The sequence below is a fragment of the Mobula hypostoma genome, chromosome 19, assembly GCF_963921235.1.
Source record: "Mobula hypostoma chromosome 19, sMobHyp1.1, whole genome shotgun sequence".
NCBI classification, from domain to species: Eukaryota; Metazoa; Chordata; class Chondrichthyes; order Myliobatiformes; family Myliobatidae; genus Mobula; species Mobula hypostoma.
In genome coordinates, this window is record NC_086115.1 from 54,596,951 (window position 1) to 54,623,333 (window position 26,383).

At 40.5% G+C, this 26,383-nt stretch overlaps 1 protein-coding gene across 2 annotated transcripts in view; it reads right to left on the bottom strand.

Annotated features, from left to right (window-relative positions):
- Positions 1 to 5,037: 5,037 nt before the first annotated feature.
- The window catches only part of wdr11 (WD repeat domain 11), a 144,438-nt gene continuing 123,092 nt past the window's right edge, over positions 5,038 to 26,383 (bottom strand). For both annotated transcript variants that reach the window (XM_063071922.1, XM_063071923.1), the window contains 6 exons: positions 25,605 to 25,700; positions 23,103 to 23,268; positions 21,568 to 21,665; positions 18,230 to 18,375; positions 11,511 to 11,591; positions 5,038 to 7,026 (listed from right to left, as the gene is read on the bottom strand). In XM_063071922.1, coding sequence (XP_062927992.1) covers positions 6,870 to 7,026; positions 11,511 to 11,591; positions 18,230 to 18,375; positions 21,568 to 21,665; positions 23,103 to 23,268; positions 25,605 to 25,700 — 744 coding nt within the window. In that variant the 3' untranslated portion in view covers positions 5,038 to 6,869. The remainder of the gene's footprint in view (positions 7,027 to 11,510; positions 11,592 to 18,229; positions 18,376 to 21,567; positions 21,666 to 23,102; positions 23,269 to 25,604; positions 25,701 to 26,383) is intronic.

Below are 26,383 nucleotides of genomic sequence, written 5' to 3' on the forward strand. Positions count from 1 at the left end.
TTTACCTGTTATTTACATATTTATGTATTTAGCATTTGATATTTTGTGTTGCACTGTACTGCTGTTATAAAACAACAAATTTCATGACAAGCAGTACTGTGCAAAACTCTTCGGCACATATACAGTGGCACGCAAAAGTTTGGGCACCCCTGGTCAAAATTTCTGTTACTGCGAATAGCTAAGGGAGCAAAGGATGACCTGATTTCCAAAAGGTATAAAGTTAAAGATGACACATTTTTTAAATATTTTAAGCAAGATTACTTTCTTATTTTCATCTTTTACAGTTTCAAAATAACAAAAAAGGAAAAGGGCCCAAAACAAAAGTTTGGGCACCCTGCATGGTCAGTACTTAGTAACACCCCCTTTGGCAAGTATCACAGCTTGTAAACGCTTTTTGTAGCCAGCTAAGAGTTTTACAATTCTTGTTTGGGGGATTTTCGCCCATTCTTCCTTGCAAAAGGCTTCTAGTTCTGTGAGATTCCTGGGCCGTCTTGCATGCACTGTTTTCGGTGTGTTTAGGTCAGGGGACTGTGAGGGCCATGGCAAATCCTCAGTTTGCGCCTCTTGAGGTAGTCCATTGTGGATTTTGAGGTGTGTTTAGGATCATTATCCTGTTGTAGAAGCCATCCTCTTTTCATCTTCAGCTTTTGTTGTTTACAGACGGTGTGATGTTTGCTTGCAGAATTTGCTGGTATTTAATTGAATTAATTCTTCACTCTACCAGTGAAATGTTCCCCGTGCCACTGGCTGCAGCACCAGTCCAAAGCATGATCGATCCACCCCCGTGCTTAACAATTGGAGAGGTGCTCTTTTCATGAAATTCTGCACCCTTCTTTCTCCAAACATACAGTGGCATGCTAAAGTTCAGGCACCTCTGGTCAAATTTTCTGTAGTTAAGTGAGTAGAAGATGAACTGATCTCCAAAAATCATAAAGTTAAAGATGAAACATTCTTTTCAACATTTTAAGCAAGATTAGTGTACTGTTTTTGTTTTGTACAATTGTAGAGTGAAAAAAAGGAAAGGAGCACCATGCAGAAGTTTGGGCACTCCACGAGATTTGAAGTCTCAGATAACTTTTACCAAAGTCTCAGACCTTAATTAGCTTGTTAGGGCTATGGCTTGTTCACAGTCATCATTAGGAAAGGCCAGGTGATGCAAATTTCAAAGCTTTATAAATACCCTGACTCCTCAAACCTTGTCCCAACAATCAGCAGCCATGGGCTCCTCTAAGCAGCTGCCTAGCACTCTAAAAATTTAAATAATTGATGCCCACAAAGTAGAAGGCTATAAGAAGATAGCAAAGCATTTTCAGGTAGCCGTTTCCTCAATTCGTAATGTAATTAATAAATGGCAGTTAACAGGAACGGTGGAGGTCAGGTGGAGGTCTGGAAGACCAAGGAAACTTTCCGAGAGAACTGCTCATAGGATTGCTAGAAAGGTAAATCAAAACCCCCATTTGACTGCAAAAGACCTTCAGGAAGATTTAGCAGACTCTGGAGTGGTGGTGCACTGTTCTACTGTGCAGCAACACCTGCACAAATATGACCTTCATGGAAGAGTCATCAGAAGAAAACCTTTCCTGCATCCTCACCACAAAACTCAGCGTCAGAAGGTTGCAAAGGAACATCGAAACAAGCCTGATGCATTTTGGAAACAAGTCCTGTGGACTGATGAAGTTAAAATAGAACTTTTTGGCCTCAATGAGCAAAGGTATGTTTGGAGAAAAAAGGGTGTAGAATTTCATAAAAAGAACACCTCCCCAACTGTTAAGCACAGGGGTGGATCAATCATGCTTTGGGCTTGTGTTGCAGCCAGTGGCACGGGGGAACATTTCACTGGTAGAGAGAAGAATGAATTCAATTAAATACCAGCAAACTCTGGAAGCAAACATCACACTGTCTGTAAAAAAAAAGCTGAAGATGAAAAGAGGATGGCTTCTACAACAGGATAATGATCCTAAACACACCTCAAAATCCACAATGGACTACCTCAAGAGGCGCAAGCTGAAGGTTTTGCCATGGCCCTCACAGTCCCCTGACCTAAACATCACCGAAAATCTGTGGATAGACCTCAAAAGAGCAATGCATGCAAGACAGCCCAAGAATCTCACAGAACTAGAAGCCTTTTCAAGGAAGAATGGGTGAAAATCCCCCAAACAAGAATTGGAAGACTCTTAGCTGGCTACAAAAACCATTTACAAGTTGTGATACTTGCCAAAGGGGGTGTTACTAAGTACTGACCATGCAGGGTGCCCAAACTTCTGCTTCAGGCCCTTTTCCTTTTTTGTTATTTTGAAATTGTAAAAGATGGAAATAAAAATGTAATCTTGCTTAAAATATTAAAGAAATGTGTCATCTTTAATTTTATGCCTTTTGGAAATCAGGTCATCTTTTACTCCCTTAGCTATTCGCGGTAACAGAAATTTTGACCGGGGATGCCCAAACTTTTGCATACCACTGTAAATAGCTAAGGTGCCTAAGACTTTTGCACAGTACTGTATTTGTCAAGGTGGAGCAGAGAGTGAGTTTGTAAACTGGCAGGAGCAAAGGATGTTGGAAATGTTGAGGGTGGAGTGCTGCAGGAGGGGTGTGGGAAAGGTGGCAGAGGAGTGCCAGGAGTTAGGGGCAGGTGGCATAGGTGCAGACACACCCAGCCCTGAGGCACCAGGCAAGGTAATTTGGTTCAAAGCAATTGATTTATTGATCATCACAGAATATCTCTCTGGTGCTTCCCATTTCCTCCCCTCTCCCTTCCCCTTTTCCCAACCATGATTCCCTCCTCCCTGCCCCCTTCCCACTCTTAGTCCACAATAGAGACTCATTTCAGATCAGGTTTATCATCACTCATACATATATATAGAATTTTTTTTTTGCAGCAGCAGCAGTACAGCACAATACATAAAATTACTACAGTCCTGTGCAAAAGTCCTAGGTACCCTAGCTATAACTACTGTATGTGCCTACGAGGGGTGATTGATAAGTTCATAGCCTAAGGTCGGAGTCAATTTTAGAAAACCTAGCACATTTATTTTTCAACATAGTCCCCTCCTACATTTACACACTTAGTCCAGTGGTCATGGAGCAAGCAGATCTTGGACCTCCAGAAAGTGTTCACCGCAGGGGTGATTGATTAGTTTGTGGCCTAAGGTAGAAAGAGATGAGTTATACAGCTCTCATTACATGCACATGCAGGTCAACTCTTTCAGTGGTTATGCAGAAAGTTTGAAGTTAATAACTCATCTCCTTCTACCTTAGGCCACGAACTTATCAATCACCCCTGCTGCAGACACTTTCTGGAGGTCCAAGATCCATATGCTCCATGACTGCTGGACTAAGTGTGTAAATGTAGGAGGGGTCTATGTTGAAAAACAAATGTGCTAGGTTTTCTAAAATTGACTCCTTCTACCTTAGGCCACAAACTTATCAATCACCCCTTCTAAAACTTTAGCTGTATGTCAGTCCTAATAAACCTGATTCTGATTGCTTTGCAGGTGTTGAGTAGAAGGCCCCTTCTCCTACATGCTTCAGTGAATAAATACTGCAGGTCAACATCTCAGGTTGGAGTGATAATTGGTTCTGGAGTGGAGCGAAGGTATAGAGTTTCTGGTTTGTTTCAGTGACTAGCTCCAGACCAGTGGGACATTTGCTGGAGGAGAAATGCACCACTGAATAGAATTGAGGGAAGTGTTGGGCTAACACCGAGAGGGTCAGTTGTATAGCTCTCGGTTAAGATTTATACATGAAACATGGCGCTGCGGGGAAACTCACACCTCCTTGCAGCAGCTCACCATCATTCTGGAAGAGCAACTAGGTGCTGGCACAGTCCACAAAGCCCACATCCCTTGAATGAATAAAAAGCAAAACAAAATTAAAAAACTCATCATGAAGCAGACACAAGATGGAGACATTTTAAGGGTGTTACATTTGAGAAGTATGCTCCAGCACCCCAGCCCATTCCTGACCTCCTGACTGCATTTGATGCTGTTCATTTGGAGCTGACACACAATGAGGCTCTTGTATGTTAAAGACTTGATGGACAGAATTGATATTCTTGCTGAGATGGCATTCAATTCTGAGCGGAATTGCACAGGCTTTGGTGGAGACATGATTATTTTTCTCATTCTACATCATGGGAAGGCATACCTCCCCACTGGCCAATAACATTGATCCTTTGTTGGCGGCTGGGTGGAGATACATCTCCACCAAAGGAGGTTTAAGGCACTCCTTCCCTCTGCCAGCCTGCAGATCACCCTAGGTCACGAGAAGACGTAACAGCAGGTGGTGGATGGTGCATATCGTAAGTCCTGGTTATATGACCGCTGATGCCAGGCAGACAATCTCTGAAGAGTATTGATAATGGCTGGGGACATCTGTCTTGTAAAGACTGTCCTGAAGGAGGCAATTTGTTCTTCTGTAGAAACATTTGCCAAGAACAACCATGGTTAATACAATAAAGTCTTTTAAGAGACTCTTAGATGGGTACATGGAGATTAGAAAAATAGAGGGCTATGCGGTAGGGAAATTCTCGGCAGTTTCTAGGGTAGGTTACATGGTCAGCATAGCATTGTGGGCCGAAGGGCCTATAATGTGCTGTAGATTTCTATGTTCTATAAAGACTGTGATCGTCCACATCATGTGACGTGTCACATAATGATGATCATGAATGTTCTTTTGACATCGTTTACCTGACTGGCCAACATGTGGGCATATTACCCATGGTTACACCTGACCATTTCTCTGAGGTTATTACAAAGAAAAACTGCACCCTGCACCTATTTTGTTGGAGATGTTTACTTTTAATGCTCTACTGGGCCACTTTCTTGGCCTTCAGTAAATTTATTGAAAGCAGGCCACATGCTGGGTTACCAACCCTCCCAGAATGTCTCACCAAGGGAAATGCGGCAGATATTATTTAAGAAATGAGGTAACAGGTAGAAAAATAGCATTAAAACAAGTTATTGAGATGGCTTGGCTGCCATACAAATAAATCATGCTTTTTGAAATGGTTATATAAAGGTAACTAGAATGAGCATGTTAAGTGACTATTGGTGGTAGAGGATTACAGATCTATACGCCACAAATGTGCTAACAATGATGTGCAACATGAAGAAACTTATACTTTTCAAACAATCTGAAGCAGTTTCAGAACCCTCATCTCAGAACCATGCCGTCAAGCCACACTCAGAGAAGAACAAAAAAACTCCAAGGGAACAAAAGGGAAATCTTTAAGAGATTTTATAAATTATCATTACAATCAGGACACATTTCTAATTGCTCTGTGAAGACACTGGTGTTTTATATCAATACTTTATAGACACAATACAACAGAGTGTGCTGGAATTTACCAGAGAGATAAGCAGATACTGAAATACAAATTCTGTAGTGGTGCACAGCATCTGAAAATTGCACGCCAACCAGTTTATAACTCCTGATGTACAGTACATGAGATTGGGCTACCATGATCTACCTGTATCTATTTGACTTATTAATGTAACTTTATCAAATTATCCCTGCCAAAAGACAACATTTCATCCTAGCCATATCAAGGCTATGAATAATAAGAGTATCACCTCAGGTACTGCATGTGATCACTGAGAGGGCTTTCTGTAGGGATGACTTACTTTTCCAATTACAAAGTAAGTAAAACATTTAGAAAGGTGTGACAAGTTGTATTTTGTTAGAAAAGTTTTTTTTTGGATAGATGAGTAGTAGATTGTACTTTTTACGCAAGGAAAAGAAAATATAGTTCCATATAAATGAATCATCTATTTTGTTCATGTTTATCCCCTATTTTTAGAAATAAACCTGTGTAGAAGTGAAGAAAGAACATTAAATCCATTTAATATTCATGAAAGGAGGATCACATACAGGGTTACAACCCTCCCGGAATGACTCACCTATGGAAATGCTGCAAGTATAATTTAACAAATGGATCACAAATGTTTGTAGTAATTATTGTGTACTAGTAGAATTTGGTCAACACAGGAATCAAACTCACAGAAAAAATATACCAGACTTTTGCTCAAAAGAATGCAAGCATTATATGTAATGTTACATAATGACTATAATGCTTGGTTCCAATATGTTTTTAAGTTCTTTGTATTTTACACCTTTTTCTTCATTCTCCTTTCTCTAGCTTCTCTTCAGACGTCTGAAACTCTTGGATGAGAGGAAGTCAAATCATCTATTTTGCTGTGTACGACTTTGACACCAGAGCTGCTCTGACCTCTTTATGGTACTGCTGGTTCCTGGTTATGCACCCATCTGGACCACACCACAATGTTGTTTTACCTCCCTTGATATTACTAATTTGTAGTAGATTAAACACTGAATTAAGAACAAGGTCCAGTTACAGTATCAGATATTTCATTTTACAAATCATTTATCCATATTTCACATTTCAATGCATCTAATTCTTCAAGCAACAATAGTTACTTGTGTATAGTTAAACAGCAAGGAAGCTCGAAAAGCAATGACTGATACCGTAAAACATTTTCTGATTATGTTATTTGTCTGCAATCCTTGTCTACATTTGTCAAAGCGATAACTGCACAGGGAATGCTGATTGTGAGATCCTCTATAGGAACCTATAAAAATACTATAGCCAAGAATATTATAGAGAAAGAATTTAGGCATAAACAAAATTGTCACCGTATCAAAAATCTAGATATGCCAGACAACACTGCATGAAGAACCTCCTATATGCATTTGGTTGATTTTCACTGCAACAATTGGAATGTAATTTATTCAGGTCAAAACTGGAAACTGGAACATAACATTCAAAACACTATATTCTCATCATGGACTAGGCAAGGTAACCTTTGAAGTTGAAGAGGGCCAGTGTATTTTCAAAGGTTAGCATTTTCAAGTCACGAAGCAGTTTTTTCCTCTTTGCTCTGGTGCAGCTCCTTCAGTAGTTCAGCTCCTGCGTCCCCTGCTTTTGTGGCAAAGAGAATTGCACCTTGCTTCAGATTCAGCATCTTTAAATACCTTGCATAATCTGCATAAACTGCATTGCAAAATTTCTGTAAACCTTGATTAAGGAAAATGCTTTCAAAGCACAGCCATGTATTGCTACTATGAAGAAATTCTAATATTTCTTAGTGATATGGTTCTTAAATCAGCCTACTTTAAAGACAGCTATTAATAATACAATTATTTGTTATTTGGAATATTACTCTGGTATAACAACTCTTTTGTGAGAAAAAACTAATACTTCCATAAGAAAAGTCTACACAGATCAAAATTCACTCATCCAGCAATGTAATTTTTGAAATAATTGGGTTTCCAGATTTAAAGGAATATTCTGCATGTGTATTACTCCAGATGAGCAATGACATTGAGCAAAATTAAACATTTCAAAGATTCAAAGTACATTTATAATCAAGCATGTATGCAGCGTACAACTCCGAGATTCGCCCTCCCACAGGCAGCCGCAAAAGGACGAAACACCATGGAACCTGTTCAAAGAAGACATCTAACACCCAACGCATGAAAAAAAGAACAAATTGCGCAAATGACAAGAAGCAAGTGAAGAATATCAAACACCAGACTCGGGAGTCCAGGAGTATTCAGTTTAGTTCAGTTCAGCACCGCAGCCCTAGCCAACTGCAAGCCGCACAGCCAGTCTTTGATTGCTCTGACCAAACCACACAAAAACAGAAAGAAAAGAGTAACCAGAATCCAGAACTACATGCAACATGAACCTCAAAGCACCCCAAAATGAGTTCAGACCCATGGGCCTCTTCGATCAATCCTTGTAAACTTTGATAATAAAAACATAAAATGCTGCTATCACACCCTCTGAACATAATATCCAACTATTATTAATGAATAAATATTCAACTTCCTCAACACTGCAAAATCAAATATGTGCAGATTTATAACATATGCCCTGGCGTCAAGGAAAACTGTAAACCCAAGGCTCAGCAGTGCTTCACAGACTTCACCAGTCCAGCAGCCGTGAGAAAATGTTTGAACAGCAAGAATGCCCCCAGGCAGGAACACAAATTACATCAGGCCAAAACCTGTCAACCTCTGCATAGCCATTCCTTTTGGAAAGATATTTTAATAAATGTACTTCTATGTCTTATATAAAAATGCTTGGAATCATTGTTTTTGTAAATTCTCTTGTCAGAATACAAATTAAGGGATACTGTGAGAGGCTCAAATCAGCTTGAAACTTGTGTGAATTAGTTCAGATAGAAGACATAATTTTAAGGTAACTTTCATCCAGATAATTGATTATCTACTTCCTGTGGCTGTGAGCCCATTACATTTCAAAGTTCAAAGTGATTTTATTATCAGGCTACAGATATGTCACCATATGCAACCCTGAGGTGTATTTTTGTGAGCATACTGACAAAATCCATAATAGAATCAATGAAAGACGGCACCAACTTGGGCGTTCAGCCATTGTGAAAAAAACAACGAACTGTGCAAATACAAAAAGAAAGAAATAATAATAATAAATAAATAAGAATTAAATATCAAGAACACAAGATGAGTCCTTGAGAATGTGTCGATAGGTTGTGGGAACATTTCAATGATGGGGCAAGTGAAGTTGAGTGAAACTATCCCCACTGGTTCAGGAGTCTGATGGTTGAAGGGTAATAACTGTTCATGAAGTTGGTGCTGTGAGCCCTGAGGCTCCTGGATCTTCTTCCTGATATTTGTAGAGGACTTCAACAATGGTACCTTTAGACTGGTCAGAGTGACTGGTTTGGTAATTGCCAGTATAATAACACAAAAAGGGAATTTTCATCAGTGTAAATTTTTATCAGCACAAACTCAATTAAAATGTGAGCTTTATGTTAAACTTGGCACTGAGTTTTAACTTTGACAAGAGGTTTCAAACAAAATTACACCAACTCAAATTCAATACAAGTTTAATATAAACTAAAAAAAAGTGTTAAAACCTAAATATGTGGGAGACAGTTTTGCTGTTAAAGTTTAGTTAGCACATAAGGACAAATCAACTGACAAAATCTTTGGGTGTACTAGTAGAAATAAATCAAGCATTTTGTAAGCTCAGAATTTACACTTACTCCACATTTACTTGTCTACTGAAAATATGCTCTACATTTCTAACTCGTCTATGTACTGGATATAGGCACATCAATCTTTTCATGAATAAAAATGTACAGATCATAGAAAAACAGGAGCAGGAAGCCATTCTCCCTGTGAGACTGCTCCACCATTCAATACAATCAAGGCTGATTTTCTACCTCGATACTATATTCCTGCTCACTCCACATTCACCTTGTGGAAAGAGTAGGCTGATGGATCCAGACTAACTGGGCTGGAAGACTGTGAAGTCGTGACATATTCTAGGGATTAGCTCAAAATCTGGTACTGTTTCCATGATTTTTGGGGCAACTGGGGTGGGGGGGGGGAAACAAACTTTAGCAAGTCTCAAATGCAAGCTGTGAGAAGCAGTTATGCAACAACAGAGTGTTATTAAATCTGGCCACTAAGGTGCATGAATATTCAAAGAGCTAACTTTTACTATAACGTGGTAAAACAGAGGTTTTGAATGATCTGTTGACATCAGAAGTTATCTACTACATATGGTATGGGTTTGGCTTGGTTCAAAGGAGAAGGCAAGTGTTGGAAAGCTGGAAAACTTCTATTTCCTCACTTCAGATGATCAATATTAACATTGCCTCAGTCAACTGACACAGTTATCAGACAGGAAAGAGGAAGAGAACTGAAGTGTTGTTTGGCAGCAGGATTCAAAGGAAACTGCAGTTTCAGTTGGCTGCACAGTGGGATTTTACCTTGAAAGTGGGACAATTCAGCTAAAGCTCCAACAGTCAGAACAGGCAGGGTTTGAAGATAAGACACTTCTGTCTGCATTCAGTGCAGGATTGTTCTTTCCCAAAAAGACTGCAGTCAGGACAAATGGATTTCTCTCTCCCCAAGGGAAGTCAACAAGTCAATAACTCAGCCAGGGAGTAAACTGGTCAGTTATGGAAAGTAATTTCTTATTGGCAAACTCACAACTTAAAAAGTCGCAACTACAACACAGGAGTTACCTCACAGTTAGAAGGGGTAAATATTTGGAAAGGGAATCCCAGTATTAGCTGCTGCAATAAGGGTAAATATTTAGAAAGGGAATCCCAGTATTAGCTGCTGCAATAAGGGTAAATATTTAGAAAGGGAATCCCAGTATTAGCTGCTGCAATAAGGTTATTATAATCTCTCAAGTTCAAACAGGCCTTTCATCACAGAGTAAGAAATTCTGTTTGTTGTCGAATTACTGGTCTATTGTTAAACTTAGAGGGTGAGGGGTGAGGAGTGAGGAGTCTTCAGTCTTGTTTTTTTTTAATCTACAGTATAGAATTTTCCTTTCCATTCCTTTGAGCCACACCACCAGCAACCCCCAATTTAAGCCTAGTTTAATCACAGGATAGTTTACAATGATCAACTAAACTATTACCTGGTACATCTTTGGACTGTGGGAGGAAATTCGAGTAACTGGCGGAAATTCAAGTAACTGGCGGAAACCCACAAGGTCACATGGGGAGAACATTAAAAACTCCTTACAGATGGAGACAGAACTGAACTTGAACTCTGGAACACCCTCAGCTGTAGTAGCATTGCGTTAACCACTACACTACCAGGGTGCCCCAATCTTGATATCTTCTGTACCTAGAATCCTATCTATACGCTTCTTAAATATATTCACTGGTTGGTAAACCTTAAAGTACTCTCTTACCTGAAGTGGGTCCCCTCCAAGATAACTGATCGGTGAGCTCTAGGAAGTACAGAGCCTTTCCCAGTATACACTCTGCAGTCTGAGGAGCTCTACAACATTTAAACCCTTCCAATTGCTAGGCAATTTGAATGGATCTGATATTCGCAAATGTACAAAAATACGTAAGCATTTAAATTAAAAGCACCATTAAACTAACATGTGCTTCTTTCTTCAGCCATTTCATCCAAACAAGGTCAATAGGCCTTCCTAGCGTTCACTAACCAGCACCTGGAACAGACTGGAGGCTCTGCCCACTAACAGTAGTTGCTGGAAAATTTGTGGCAAGTTATGTTCTCCCACCAGATTCTAAGAGTTCAAAGGGGAAGATTAGCAATGCCGAAGCTCAGGTCTTCGTCCTTAATTCAGGAGTCCGACTTACTGGTCAGTTACATAGATAATAACTGGCCGTTCCGACTGGAACTGCCAATACTTAAACAAGAGGTCTGGGCTTTTGTTTTCAATTTAAAAGCAAGGAAACTGATGATAAATTCATGTCATGAAGTTTGTTTGTACAGAATAATGAACACATGGAAACATGTTCTGGGCCAAAATCCTTGTTCTAATTTAAGGAACAGGTGAACACTGTGCTTCACAAGGCATACATTCTCTCGTCATATAACCAAAAGGAAACAGCCTGCCTCAACTTCGGATTTTACAGTAAACTACAAAGAATTGAAGGGAAAACTCCAGCAATTAAACATGAAAATGTTACTCAGATATTCACAGTTTTACCATTTTCATGAAAAGGATATCTGTATTTTCATTCATTTCAAGAACTTCATATTTGAGACAAGCCTCCAAGAATATTGCAGCTCTGTCAAAATAACGCATGCTGAAATTTAAAAAGAAAACATACTTTAGCCCATAAGAAATAACAAATAAATGCCATAACAGTGTGCAAAGTCTTGAAGAGCTTAGAAAATTAAGAGTTTGCCAGCAATTCCAAACACCTAGCTGTTGGATCTTAGTCTGCAAAGCTCCTTCCCTTTCAACAGCTTCAGGACATTTTTATAATCATGTGGACAATCTGTTCCCAATTACTTTGTGCTCATGCATAAGTTCTCTGTTCCCAGCTCTAGCTTTTATAACATCTGCTCATTTACACATCATTCTGGTTCTAACGTTTTCACCATAAGCGTTCCTGCCATTGCTTTCCATCTTATGCTCAATCTTTGCTAGTCAAGTGAAAGAACAGCTGGGATATTCCTGTTGCCTCAGGAGCACCTTCCACAAAGATTACTTACAAAAGAATACTGGTCGTCACTGAACACACATCATCTTTGACTTACCTTTGAAAGGAGTTTGAGAACAGAGTCATAGGGAAAAGTTGAATAGGTTAAGACTTCATTCTCTGGAGCGTAAGAAAATGAGGTGAGATCTTTTAGAGGTATATAAAATTGAGGATAGATACACGCAGGCTTTTTCTCGAAGTTGGGGTGAAACTACAACTAGAGGTCATAAGTTTAGGGTGAAAGGTGAAGTATTTAAAAGGAACCAGAGGGGGTGGTGTGAGTGTGAAATGAGCTACCTGCAGAAGACGAGAATGCCGGCTCAACTGCAACACTTAACAGAAGCTTGGGTAGGTACAAGGATGAGAGGGGTATTGGGGGGGCGCTATGGTCTGGGCGTGTGTGACAGAGTGTGCTCGGTAAACACACTCCTTACACACGCGCTTTCACGCACACACAAACACTGCCTTGTCATTCTGCTGTTGTTGCACTGCCTTCAATTCTTCCCTGACATATTCTCATAATGGTCATAAACCCAGCTACTGTGCTCAGGTCGGTTTTCTGCTGCCTTTCCCGCCATACATGGCAGAATATTCAATTTCTTTAGTAATGGGGATGTGTAGATGTGTATTTGTTGTTTCTGACGGCCCCGTCAGCAGCAGGAGTAGGCCACAGCAACGACGTTTCTCGCAGGTCGGTGATGCTTGTTTAAAAGTGCAGAAAGGCCAAGCAGGGGGATCATTGTTGGAAGTAAGGAGTGCCAGACATCGTCTCAAAGGAGGCTCCGGCTCGAAAGCAGCATGGGCTCTGGATACGTTTCTGTTAAGGTTCCCTTTTATTCTCTTATTGTACCTGGTGAAGTAAATGGCTGCTGTGTGTTCTTCATAACAGATGCTGGAGTCCTGGGAGACCTAGCGTCTCTCAGGGAACTACATCTGCGTGAAATGCATCTGGCTACAGCTCCTTGAAGACCGTGTTGGGGATATGGAGTAGCAGCTGGATGACCTTCAGCTTATACAGGAGAGAGAAGAGATATTTGATCAGAGTAACAGGGAAGTAGTCACCCCAAAGTTGTAGGAGGCGAGTAGCTGGGTGACTGTCAGGAGGAATGGAAACGTAATAGGCAGTTAGCACAGAGCACCCCTGTGGCCATTCCCCTCAATAATAAGTATATCGTTTTGGACACTGTTGTGGGTGTTGACCTCCCAGGGGAATGCCACGGAGACCAGGTTACTGACACTAGAAAGATGTGACATAGAATCAGAAGATGTTGAATCCTTGTAGGTTGAATTAAGAAAGGACTCTGATGGCAGTTATATACAGGCCTCCCAACAGTAGCTGGGATGTGGACCACAGATTACAATGGGAAATAGAAAAGGCGTGTCCAAAGGGCAATGTTCTACTTCCCTTGGTGTAGAAGGGAAAGAGGGAGAAGAGGGGAGTGGTAGTGATAGGGGATTCAATAGTCAGGGGATCGGACAGGAGATGTGGACGTGAACGGGACACTCGAATGGCATGTTGCTTCCCAGATGCCAAGGTCAGGGACATCTTGGAATACGTCCACAACATTTTGGAGAGGGAGGGAAAGCAGCCAGGAAGGAAAAGCAAAAAGGTCCTGAAAAGAGAATTTAGAGAGCTTAGTAGAAAGCTGAGAAGCAGGACCTCCAGGGTAGTAATTTCTGGATTGCTACCTGTGTCACACGCCAGTGAGGGATGATTTGGCAGATTAATGTGTGGCTGAGAAGCTGGTACAGCGGCAAGGCTTCAGATTCTTGCATCACTGGGATCTCTTCTAGGGAAGGTATGACTTGTTCAAAATCGACATGTTGCACCTGAACCTGAGAGGAACCAATATTCTCTCAGGCAGGTTTGTTAGAGTTAGAGGGGTGCGAACCAGAGTTAAGGGATTCAGGATTGGACGGACGGTAAAAAAAAAGCAACGGTAGCTTGCGGTCAGACTGTCAGGAAGGGCAGGCAGCTGATAGGACAAAATTGAAACCAGCTGGGTGAGTAACTATGAATTAGGGATGCAGAATCAAAAAGGCTGGTAAATGCAGCACTCAACGTGTTATATCTCAATGCACGGAGTATAAGAAATAAGGTGGATGATCTTGTTGCACTACTACAGATTGTCAGGTATGATGTGGCCATCACTGAATCGTGGCTGAAGGATGGTTATAGTTGGGAGCTGAATGTCCAAGGTTACACGTTGTATCGGAGGGAAAGGAAGGTAGGCAGAGGGGGTGGCTTGGCTCTGCTGGTAAAGAATGGCATCAAATCAGTAGAAAGATATGACATAGAATCAGAAGATGTTGAATCCTTGTGGATTGAGTTAAGAAACTGCAAGAGTAAAAGGACTCTGATGGCAGTTATATACAGGCCTCCCAACAGTAGCTGGGATGTGGACCACAGATTACAAAAGGAAATAGAAAAGGTGTGTCCAAAGCGCAATGTTATGATAGTCATGGGAGATTTCAACATGCAAGTCGATTGGGAAGATCAGGTTGGAAATAGATCTCAAGAGAGAGAGTCTGTTGAATACCTACGAGATGGCTTTTTAGAGCAGTTTGCCGTTGAGCCTACTAGGGGATCAGCTATACTGGATTGGGTGTTACAAAACGAGCTCAAGATGAAAGAACTGTTCGGAGGCAGTGATCACAATATGATTGAATTCAACTTAAAATTAGATAGGGAGAATGTAAAGTGTGACACAGCAGTATTTCAGTGGAGTAAAGGAAATTACAATGGTAAGAGAGAGGAGTTGGCCAAAGTAAATTGGAAGGAGATGCTGGCAGGGATGACAGCAGAGCAGCAATGGCGTGAGATTCTGGGAAAAATGAGGAAGGTGCAGGATAAATGTATTCCAAACAAAAAAATACTCAAATAGCAAAGTAGTACAACCGTGGCTGACAAGGGAAGTCCAACTAATATAAAAGCAAAAGAGAGGGCATACAACAAAGCAAACATTTGTGGGAAGACAGAGGAATGGGAAACTTTTAAAACCCTACAGAGAGCAACTAAAACAATCATTAGGAGGGAAAAATGAAATATGAAAGCAAGCTAGCAGACAATATCAAAGTGGATAGAAAAAGCTTTTTCAAGTATGGAAAAAGTAAAACAGAGTTGAGAGTGGATATAGGACCAGTAGAAAATAAGACTGGAAAAATAATAATGGGGGACAAGGAGATGGCAGATGAACTAAATGAGTATTTTGCATCAGTCTTCACTGTGGAAGACAATAGCAGTGTACCAGATGTTGAAAGGTGTGAGGGAAGAGAAGTGAGTGCAATTGCTATTACAAAGGAGACAGTGCTCAAAAAGCTGAAAGACCTGAAGGTACTTAAGTCTCACAGGCCAGATGAACTGCACCCCATGATTCTAAAAGAGGTAGCGGTAGAGATTGTGGAGGCACTAGTAATGATCATTCAAAAATCATTGATTTCTGGCATGGTGCCAGAGAATTGGAAAATGTCACTCCACTCTTTAAGAAAGGAGAAAGGTAACAGAAAGGAAATTACAGACCATTTAGCCTGACCTCAGTGATCGGGAAGATGTTAGAGTCAATTGTTAAGGATGAGGTTATGGAGAACTTGGTGACACAAGACAAGATAAGACAAAGTCAGCATGGTTTCCTTAAGGGAAAATCTTGCCTGACGAACCTGTTGGAATTCTTTGAGGAGATTACACGTAGGATAGATAAAGGGGATGCAGTGGATGTTGTATATTTGGATTTTCAGAAGGCATTTGACAAGGCACCACACGTGAGGCTGCTTACCAAGTTAAGAGCCTATGACGTTGGCTGATTGGTAGCAGCCAGATCAACAGGTTCATCAGCAAGTGGGGGAAAACAGGATCCTTCTCTGGTTGGCTGCCAGTGACTAGTGGCGGTCCGCAGGGGTCAGTGTTGGGACTGCTTCTTTTTATGCTGTATTATAGATGATTCAGATGATGAAATAGATGGCTTTGTAGACAAGTTTGCAGATGATATGAAGATTGGTAGAGGGGCAGGTAGTGTTGAAAAAAACAGGTAGACTGCAGAACAGTTTAGACAGATTATGAGAATGGGTAAGAGAGTGGCAAATGAAATACAATGTTGGAAAGTGCAAGTTCGTACACTTAGGTTGTGGAAAAACATGTGTAGACTATTTACTAAACAGGGAGAAAATCAAAAAATTTGAGATGCAAAGGGACTTGAGAGTCCTTGTGCTGAACACCCTAAAGGTTAACTTGCAGGTAGAGATGGTGGTGAGGAAAGCAAATGTAATGTTAGCATTAGCATTCATTTGAAGAAGTCTAGAATACAGGAGCAGGGATGTGATGATGAGGCTTTATAAGGCACTGATGAGGCCTCACCTTGGATACTATGAACAGTTTTGGGCTCTTTATCAAAGAAAAGATGAGCTGGCATTGGAGAGTGTTCAGAGGAGGTTCACAAGGATGGCTCTGGGAATGAAAGACGAGGAACGTTCTGGGTCTGTACTCGCTGGAATTTAGAAGAATGATGGAGGATCATTAAAACCTTTCAAATGTTGAAAGGGCTACACAGAGTAGATGTGGAAAGGATGTTTCTCATGGAGGGGAGTCTAAGGCAAGAGGGCACAGTCTCAGGATAGAGGGGCGTAAATTTAAAACAGAGATGCAGAGAAATTTCTTTATCCACAAGGTGGTGAATTTGTGGAATTTATTATCATAGGCAGCTATGGAAGCCAGGTCATTGGGTTTAAGGTAGAGCTTGATAGGCTCTTGAATGGACATGGTATCAAAGATTACGGAGAGAAGGCAGGGAGTGGGGCTAAGGTGGGGGAAAAAATCAGCCATAATTGAATATCAGAGCAGACCAAATGGCCTAATTCTTAAGGTTTTATAGTCTTATGGTATACTGTATTTAAGGTAGATACTTGTGTTTATTTTGTAATATGATTGTAACTTCATCGTGGGGTGCAACAAATTCTAATTCATGTGTAGTCTAAAGATAATTTTGTGGGTAACTAAATAAGCTATGTCCTTGTGCCTAACACACAGGGACTTGGTTCTCACTCGGGTGGAATGAGAGGGGTGGGGGAGAGAGGGAGGGGTGGTGGTAGGGGAAAGAGAGGAGGGGGAGGAGGAAGGAGGGGAGGGGGAGGAAGGTGGGAGGGGGAAGAGAGAGGGAGAGATGGATAGGTATAGATAGATAGATAGATAGATCCATCCATCCATCGGGACTGCCAGGAGATCACACTGGACAAAGTATGAAGCTATTATTGTACTTTCTGGTAGATATCCTTTTGTAAATATTGGCAGTTTTCTTTTTACTATTTTCACCTATTTTTGGAAGTTTGATTTTGATGCACCTAATAAACACCCTTGCACTAAAGTGCTAAGTGACTCCAGCCATTTTTCCTTTAGTCATAACCCACATATCTAACAGTGTGGGCAGCCGGGCCTCGGCAGAGAAAGAGATTGTCATGGAATGGCAGTGCTGTGCTATAGTACTCTATGACTGGAACAGAGTCACTCGGCTCTGTCATAGTATATCACCTAGAAGCTTAATATTCTGAAAGGTGTTCTCCAAACCATAGAACCATTTAATAAGTTATTCACATTTAATTAACTTACTGATTAGGTACTACTGTTTGGTACATTTAACAATTAAGTTATTTTTCATTTGAAAACAGAATCAGAATGCAAAGAACAAATTCAATGCCTCAATAGCATCTCTCTTTTAAAAAAAATGTTTGCCAACTAGGACTACATCTCATCCTTTTCCCCAAGTGCCCAGAAAGCCTTTCCTTTAAGTATTTGTCTATCTCCGACTGACAATCATCTCAGAGTTTTCTTGCATCACCCGTTCAGACAGCATACTGCAGCTCATAACAGTTCATTGTAAGAGAAGCTTCTGCTAGACGTCTCTAGTGTTTTACTTCACTTCTCCATTTTCTGCTAAAAGAAAACCTTCTGTCACTTGAAATAGCTTTTTCCTTATTTACTCTTTCAAAGCGCTTCAAGGCTCTGAACACAACCATCAAATCTTTTCCTTTCCAAGAATATATCTCATCACAATTTGAAAACAAAAAAAATAGCATATGTGTCAAGAAGTACCTACTAATAACTAAATTTCAGTATGAATTCAATACATTTTCCCCTTCATTTCTGTGATTATTAACTCATCTTGTTCAGGTGCAATAGCTGCCACTTCGTCCAACAATCCATTTGAATATAGAGGTGGGTAGTCTGCTTTAGTGGAAGCCACATTACTTACCTGTGAAGCATTTCAGCAACTTTGCTAAAGCAGCCTAGTGAAAGGAGGACGAGGATGGCTTTGGACTTTTGATTCACTTGTGGAGAACAAAGATGGTCCACCCATCGCTTCAGCACTTCCGCACACTCCTCTCTGTTTAGACGCACCTTCATTACAGAAATTAAGGCGGCAATAAATATTTTTTTCTAAATCTTTCCAGAATAACAGCAGAAGACGCGACGGTACATTCAGTTAAGAAATAAGTATCTGAATGAACATGAGAAAGTCTGCAGATGCTTGAAATCCAAAGCAACACACACAAAATTTTGGGGGAACTCAACGGGTCGGGTAGCATTAATGGAAAAGAATAAACAGACCACTCCTCAGTACTAAGAAGGAATGGGAAAGATGCCAGAATAAAAAGATGGGCTGAGGGGAAAGAGACTAGCTATAAGGTGATAGGTAATGTCAGCTGGGTGGGAAAGGTCAAGGGCTGGAGAAGCAAAAATCTGAAAGGAGAGGAGAGTGGACCATGGGAGAAAGGGAAGGGAGAGGGGACCCGGGGGAAGTAACAGGCAGGTGGGAAGTTGTAAGAGGTCAGAGTGGGGGATTGAGAGGGTGGGGAGGGGATTTGTTTACCAGAATGAGAAACCAATATGCATGCCATCAGTTTGGACGTTACCCAGACAGAACATAAGATGCTGCTCTTCCACCCTGAGGATGGCTTCATCTTGACACAAGAGGCGGCCATGGAATAACATGATGGAACTTTGAAGTGCCATCATTTACCCAGAGAAGAAGCCTCAGAGTCATAGAATTGTATAGTACAACACAGGCGGGCCCTTTGACCCAAATGCTACATGCCATTCAAGGTGCCTTCCCTGTGATAGCTCCTCTTGTCTGAATTTGGCCCTCTAAACCTTTCCTATCCATGTACCTATCTAAATGTTTTTTAAATACTGTAATTGCACCATGTCCACTACTTCCTCTGGAAGCTTGTTCAATATATCTACCACCCTCTGTGCAATTGGCAGACAAGATTAAATTAAAATTATTCCTGCACAGAAGGAAGGCTTATTTACTTGCTACATAGTAATCAACATTGGGGAAAAAACAGCCACAAATTCCAAAATGTGTTTATTGAATAAGTCTATTTTTGAAATGTAACATTAAACATCTGTATGCTAATATTTGAAATATCTCACTTGAACATCTTTCAACAAATTGGAAGTACCTACCCCAAATATTTTAAAATGTAATAAAACAGCAGAGAAAGCAAACTGAACGCGACAAGTTCACATGACAACATCTTAAGTAATGAGTGCTAAATAGGCAACGTTTTGAGTTTGCCTTCCATGTGAAATGTTCAGGTTCATACTTTGACACTTCTAAGGTCTGTCAGGTTTTGATAACTAATGGATTAAAAAATGTGGTGAAACTGAGTTAACCACTCTATTAGATAGTAGACATCAAATTCAACATGAAAAAGTAGGGTGTCATATTAACTGGGTGGACTGATTTTTCTGATACACATGAGCTCAAGCTTTTATGCCATTCATCCACAATACAAGTGATTCTTCTTTGCAAAAAACCTCAAGGAAATGCTTAAGAAAACAAAATTATGAATGATCATAGTTAGAATTTCCGGAATTTGATTGGAGCTTTTCATAATTTTCTGTTGCAGACATTAATTAGAAGAATCAAGCTTGTTAATGTAATGACCCCTTTTATATTTGGCTTTTCTTGAAAAGGTTCCACTATCTCTCAATGGCAGCGGAATTGATTTATTATTGTTATCTGTATGGAGCCACAGTGAAAACCTTGTCTTGCATTATTGTTCATAGAGATCAAATCATTTTCAGTGTTTGAGGCAGTACAAGGTAAAACAGGAGAATGTGCAGCATCTACGGGTTTTGCAGTGTGGGTAGACGACAAGGCGCAAGGAGGATGGAACTTGGTAGGTGATAGGTAGACCGAGAAAGGTTGAAGAATGACTGGACAATGGAGCCACATGAGATGGTTTGGAAGACAGGCATGGAAGCAGACAAGGAAAGAAAAGTAGATGGGACTAGATGGGAGATGACAGTGAAGTAGTGGAGGGATAAGTGAGAACATATACAAGTACTGTAACCTGATGTGTGAAAGGTGATAATGGGAACAGTTAATGGAAAGATGAAAGAATTGGCTGTGGGAAGTGATCTGGTGGCTGAGGTGTGTGGGTATGAGGTGGATGGATCTAGGAAGGAAGAACAACAATAGTTGGTGATAGGGAGCAGAGTGGGGGGGATGGGGGGGTTAAGGAAAGGGAACAAAAATCAGAGGACTGGGGATTGGATTGGGAGGAGCAAAAGATGGGAACAACAGGAGGTGAGGGTTACCTGAAATGGGGAAATACAGTTTTCATATCATTGGGTTGGAGATTACTTAGGTGGAATAGGAGATGTTCTAATCTGTGTGAGGTCTTGCCTGGCAGTGGAGAAGGCAGGTTCATGTGGGAATGGGAACGGAAGGGGAGATAAAATGGCACAGAATTGAGATCCTGGGATGGCCACTGTAAACAGCACAGGTACTCTAGTCTGCCTAGTCTGTGCTGTATCTCACCAATGCAGAGCTGATGCTGAGAAAGAATTGGGGCTGCCCGAAGTACAAGACATTATACAAATAAAAGTGTGCAGGTTAGGAGCTATTGCATAACTTAAAGGTCAATGGTGGCGGGTGGAGACAAGATGACTAGATAAACAATTAAAACCAGGTCACATCTTACGGAGACATAGTCATTACTATTGAAGTGGAGGGTGAAGGCAAGAGTCAGTATGAAACATAGAATAAATCGGATGTAATAAAGGATCCACGGGCAAGGAAACAAACGTAAAGCTCAAATCTCTAGGTTGTCCAGCTTGATTTCTGATGAGTGTAATGAAGGTGAGGTTCAGTTACTTCGGGATCTGTAACAACCAAAATATGTGGGTTTATTTTAATTTGCCTTAAATTTAAAGAACTTATTGGCTCATCCAATCAGCAAAGTAATTGACTGGTGTAGCAACCACTTTAGATAATTGTGCCAGAAACAGGCTTAAACCTCCCGCTTCTAGATAAGTCCAGAAAGGGACAACAGTATAGTTAGCTAACATAATATACGCAAGCATAATATACGCAAGCATATTGGCACTATTAAATCAGATGCATTGTGGAGGTAAAGCCACTGAAAGTTTTTTCAATTCCTGTGTATAATTGAAACTAAAGGACAACAGAATCTTGAAGATATACTACAAGGGCAGAAAAAGATTGGATCAGGAGCAAAAGAAAACAAGTTGATAGCAATTACCACTTGCATTTGAGGTTATGTTTGAATCACTTACTTTGGCAAGCCATGCGGCTCGATTCCATTCTCCGTAAGTCTGCAGGTATCGACAAGCATCCGCTGCTTTATCTATTAGACAAAGTAGCTGTACACCCTCTGAAAGTGTAACCCCCCACAAAAAAAATCAAAATACTGAAAGTGAACATTAAACATCAAGTTTTGATCATGAAATCAGTACAAATGAAAATAGATTCCTTTCTTCAATAAAAAAAAACACCAGTGTTTTCCACGTGGTTATATTGTTGGTACTAACATTATTATACATGTTGGTTTGATTTTCAGCTCAGTTTAACTTGTTTATCCACAATTTTATCACTCCCAAATCCTCCACTAAGACACATTTGTGTTGTATATTTAGGACATTTAGCGTAATGCTGGTTTGTCAATTCTTTTGCTAATTCTCTGCCATATTTGTTGCTAAGAATCATTGTACTTCATTGTTATTTTTAGTGTATTACCTTTGACTCATTTTTCTTTTCCACAATGAATCCCATTTAAGTCAGAAACTAAAGGAGAAATCCAGTGATTCAACAGCATATTTTTAAGACTGGGACCAAAAAAGCCACTAAAGTTTCAAATTCGTAGCAGATGGCAAACGGATTTTACGAATTGCTGCTGGATTTGATAACTCTCTGCCTGATGCTTGACAGAGAATGGCACCAGAGGGAATGCAATTACAGAGCAAAACAATACTTTTTCAGAAGACATGTTTCTGGCTGAAGATGAGAAAAACATAAAATTTGAGCTTGCTAAGTCAATACAAATGCACGTTGTAATTTCAATGCTAAAGAGCTTCTAAGGTACTCTTACAATACATAGTTTTTAAAAATCAGAAGGCATAAATGGAGAATATTCTGATCATCATGCATTGAGCTTTTAATATTTAATTGAACATAACTTCTTTTATAGAGCACCAAATATGACAAACATTTAGGTCCAATGGGTGCCTCTGAAAATATTGCTAATATTCATATGGATATCCGGTACAAGCAGCTTTTCTATGCTGGCGGCTCTTCTAAGATTTCAATTATTTTCCTTAAATGCTTTACATGTTTTTGAAGATCAATTTGCTCAAGATTCATTGACTTCCCTTGCATTTTCATCTGCTTCAATGCATCACATTGTCTGGGAAGAGACTTGAAACCTGGATTTTCCTTCCTTTTCTAAACAACTTATCTACGAGTAAATTCATTGCCCAAGGAACTGATTTTTTTTTTCCCCAGACTTTTTTAAATGGCTCTCCCATGTGACCCAATATTAACAACACGTTCTGTAGTTTGCGTTTATTTAAAGGAGCATTTTGTTTGTTTAAAATTCATCCCGCGACTCATCCAAGCCAGCACTTTGAAAAGCAAATCTCTAGGGTAGCGGAAACTTTAATCAAGTCTGGCATTCATTTGCATCTCCCCACTTTAAAAGTCTACAGTGACATTAAAGCTAATCAGGAGAATCATATATATCTGAAAGCACATTTACAGAATTTAAAAGCCATTACACACATATTTGAATTTATCTCACAATTAGATTTGTTACCTGCTAGCTTCCCATTTGCTATCATGTTGGTAGCCACCAATTTTATGGTGCTTTGGGAAGGACCTGACGAGGTTATGGTGGTAACTAGGCAAGCTTTCAAGGAATCACAGTAATAGCTTGGATTTTCTGCACTGGTTTCCAGCAGCAACTGCACTGCCCTGTCCGTCTGTCAAATATAAACAGCACATTTCATTTTATGAAGAGCAGATACATTTACCAATATTGCTGTCTCCCATATGTCAATCAGTGAAGGTTGGCAACAACATCTCCTCCTAGCAGATCATCAATACAGGTGCATCACAAAGCTGCAAATCTCTGTGTACACTTGACTGCGTAGCAAAGAAAGGCTCCAATGCCATTTTCAAGACTGCTGATGACACTAACAGAGTGATATAGGACAGCTGGTTAAGTAGAGATGCAACAAGAGCCTGACTGTTGACTTCAGGAAAGGAAAGGAGGTGAGCATGCGCCAGTCTATATTGGGAGAGAGAGTCAACAGCGTTAAATTCCTGGGTGTTAGCACATCAGATGACTTGTCCTGGGTCCAGCACATAGATGCAATCATAAGAACACCTTGCCAGCTTCTTTACTTTCTTAGGGGTTAAGGAGGTTCAGCTAAACACAGTAACAAACTTCTACAGTTGAAAGTATTTTCACTGGTTGGATCTTGGTCTGCTATGACAACTTAAATGTGCAGGAACATAAGAAGCTGCAGAGGTGAATGTACTCCGCTCAATACATCATGGGCTTATCCCTCACCAAAGTCAGCAGTATCTACAGGAGACACCACCTCAAGGAGGCCCATCCATCTAAAATCCCCACTATTCAAGCCATACCATCTTTTCACAGTTATCATATGCTGGAGGTACAAGAGTCTGAAGTCCCACATTACCAGATTTAAGAACAGCTCCTTCCCTTCAACTTCAGTTCTTGAACAAACAGGCAAAATCCTAATCACTATTACAGTTCAGCAGCACAAAGACAACTCTGATCAAATTTACCTTTTTTTTCTTGTGCAATATTTATGCCCAATTTACATTTTCCCTGTCAATGCTGTTTACGTGATGCTTGCTATGTTTTACATTGCATCTGTGCATACAGGTTCTTGTGCATATGATAATTGACTTTGACTTTATATATCCAGGAGCCAACTTCACATCAGATGGATGAGGGGGATTTGGAGGTATACAGTTCAGGTGCAGGTAGATAGGACTAGGCTGAAGACTGGGTTAGCATGGACTTGGATGGGCTGAAGAGCTTGTTTCAGTGCTTATGTATGGATCTATTTCTTTTAGAGCAATGAATCTCCTCAGCACTACGTATGATCTGGTGTCTACGCATGTGTATTGATCTTTTGGCTATGCATGCGCTGTTAAAGTCATCTCCCACATGCGTGCTTTACTTAATTGATAGGTAGTTGCAAAGACACAACACTGTAGTACTCTATGATCTTAGCATAATAAACCATAGAAGATGAATGAAGCTGAGGGCAGTTTTAGAATTTATATTTATTTGATACAGTTTGAACCCACAACTCATTTTCTGACAGAAAAGCTCTTACTATCTGTCTTCCTTTCCCACTAGCAAAAAATTTTAATCGGGTTATTGTTAACGAAAATACAAATAAAAGGCTTGAACATTTTAAGCATCACACTGATAGCTTGCTTAGCATACAGGGTGTACTGGCAGGAATCAGCCATAGCACTTTATACAGAATAACCCACTGTTAAGCTTATTGCCTCACAGAAACCCCTGGGTTGGGAAGAACTGTACAGGGAAACAGAAGGAGGGGGAAAACAGCATCTTCCATCACATCCAGTTGGTCACGTTGACAAATACTATGGGATCTGGGTGGATTGTCAAGAGAGAGTAGGTGCTGTCAGCCCCCAGCAGTGACCACACTCACTATGTTGATCAGGGTAGCCTTAAGCCCGTAACTCAGTAGCAATGAGTGGCTCCCTGCCCAGCATCAGCCCTCTCAGGCAGATTCTCCACACCAAGCCCCATGCTGGTTCACTAACAGTGGGAAGACCACAGTTGGCAGGGGTTCACAGCAGGTTCCCTGCATACAGATTACCGGCACGGCAGCGTGCAACCTTCCATTTTTGAAATCATAGGTAGCAATGGACCCTGACAGGAGGGCCAAGAGCACTACACCAGCTCATCACTAATCAGAATACCAGTGTAATTAGATTCACATTATAAACATTTTGTCAATAGTCAATGTCCCCTGTATGTCATTTTCATATCCCAGCACACAGGCAAATCCATCACTCTGATTAAATTGCCTGTGTCCTAATAACTGTTATCAACACCAAATGGTTCTCCCAGTACTGTATAAAATGCTGTTCAAGAACTTACATAACATTTTACTCTGAAACTCTTCACAAAATTAATTCTCATAATTTATGCTTCAATATTTTGATTTAAATTAGGCATTCAGCAGATGACTACAAAAATATATTACACCATTAGTAACTGGAATGGATGTAAATTTCTTACCTGGCCTAATAAGAGTAACTGATCTGCACATTTCCTTGTGTGATCATATGTTGTCCTTTTCACTTCTTGCAGGTTAACTCGCTCAATCTGAGATTTCTAGAAATAAAATGGAGGGGGAAACAAGAATTTATTCTTTAGATAAATGAAAATGTTACTTTAGCACAAGAGATTCTACAGATGCTGGAAATCCACAGCAAGACACACAAAATGCTGGAGGAACTCAGCAGGTCAGGCAGCATCCATGGAAATGAATAAACAGTTCACATTTTGCGCCAAGACCATTCTTCAGAACTAGAAAGGAAGGGGAAAGACACCAGAATAAAAAAGGAGAGGAGTGGGGAAGGAGGCTAGCTGGAAGGTGACAGGTGTAGCCAGGTGGGTGGGAAAGGTAAAGGGGCAGGGTTGAAGGATTCTGATAGGAGAGGTGAGAAGAAGGAAAGAAGAGAAAGGGAAGGAGGAGGGTCACCCGGGGGAGGTGATAGGTAAGTGAGAAGAGGTAAGAGGCTAGAGTGGGGGACAGAAGAAGAGGGGAAGGGGACAGACATCATGCAAACTGAGGTTGTTTTTGACATTTTTATTCAACTCCATTTCAATGTAAGCATCCAGTAGCATTTGTGTAAACATTCCTGTTTAAATTTAATCATGAAATTCTACAACACTGCTCGTCTCAAACAGGAGAAAATCTGCAGATGCTGGAAGTCCAAGCAACACACACAAAATGCTGGAGGAACTCAGCAGGCCAGACAGCATCTAGGAAAAGAGTACAGTCGATATTTTGG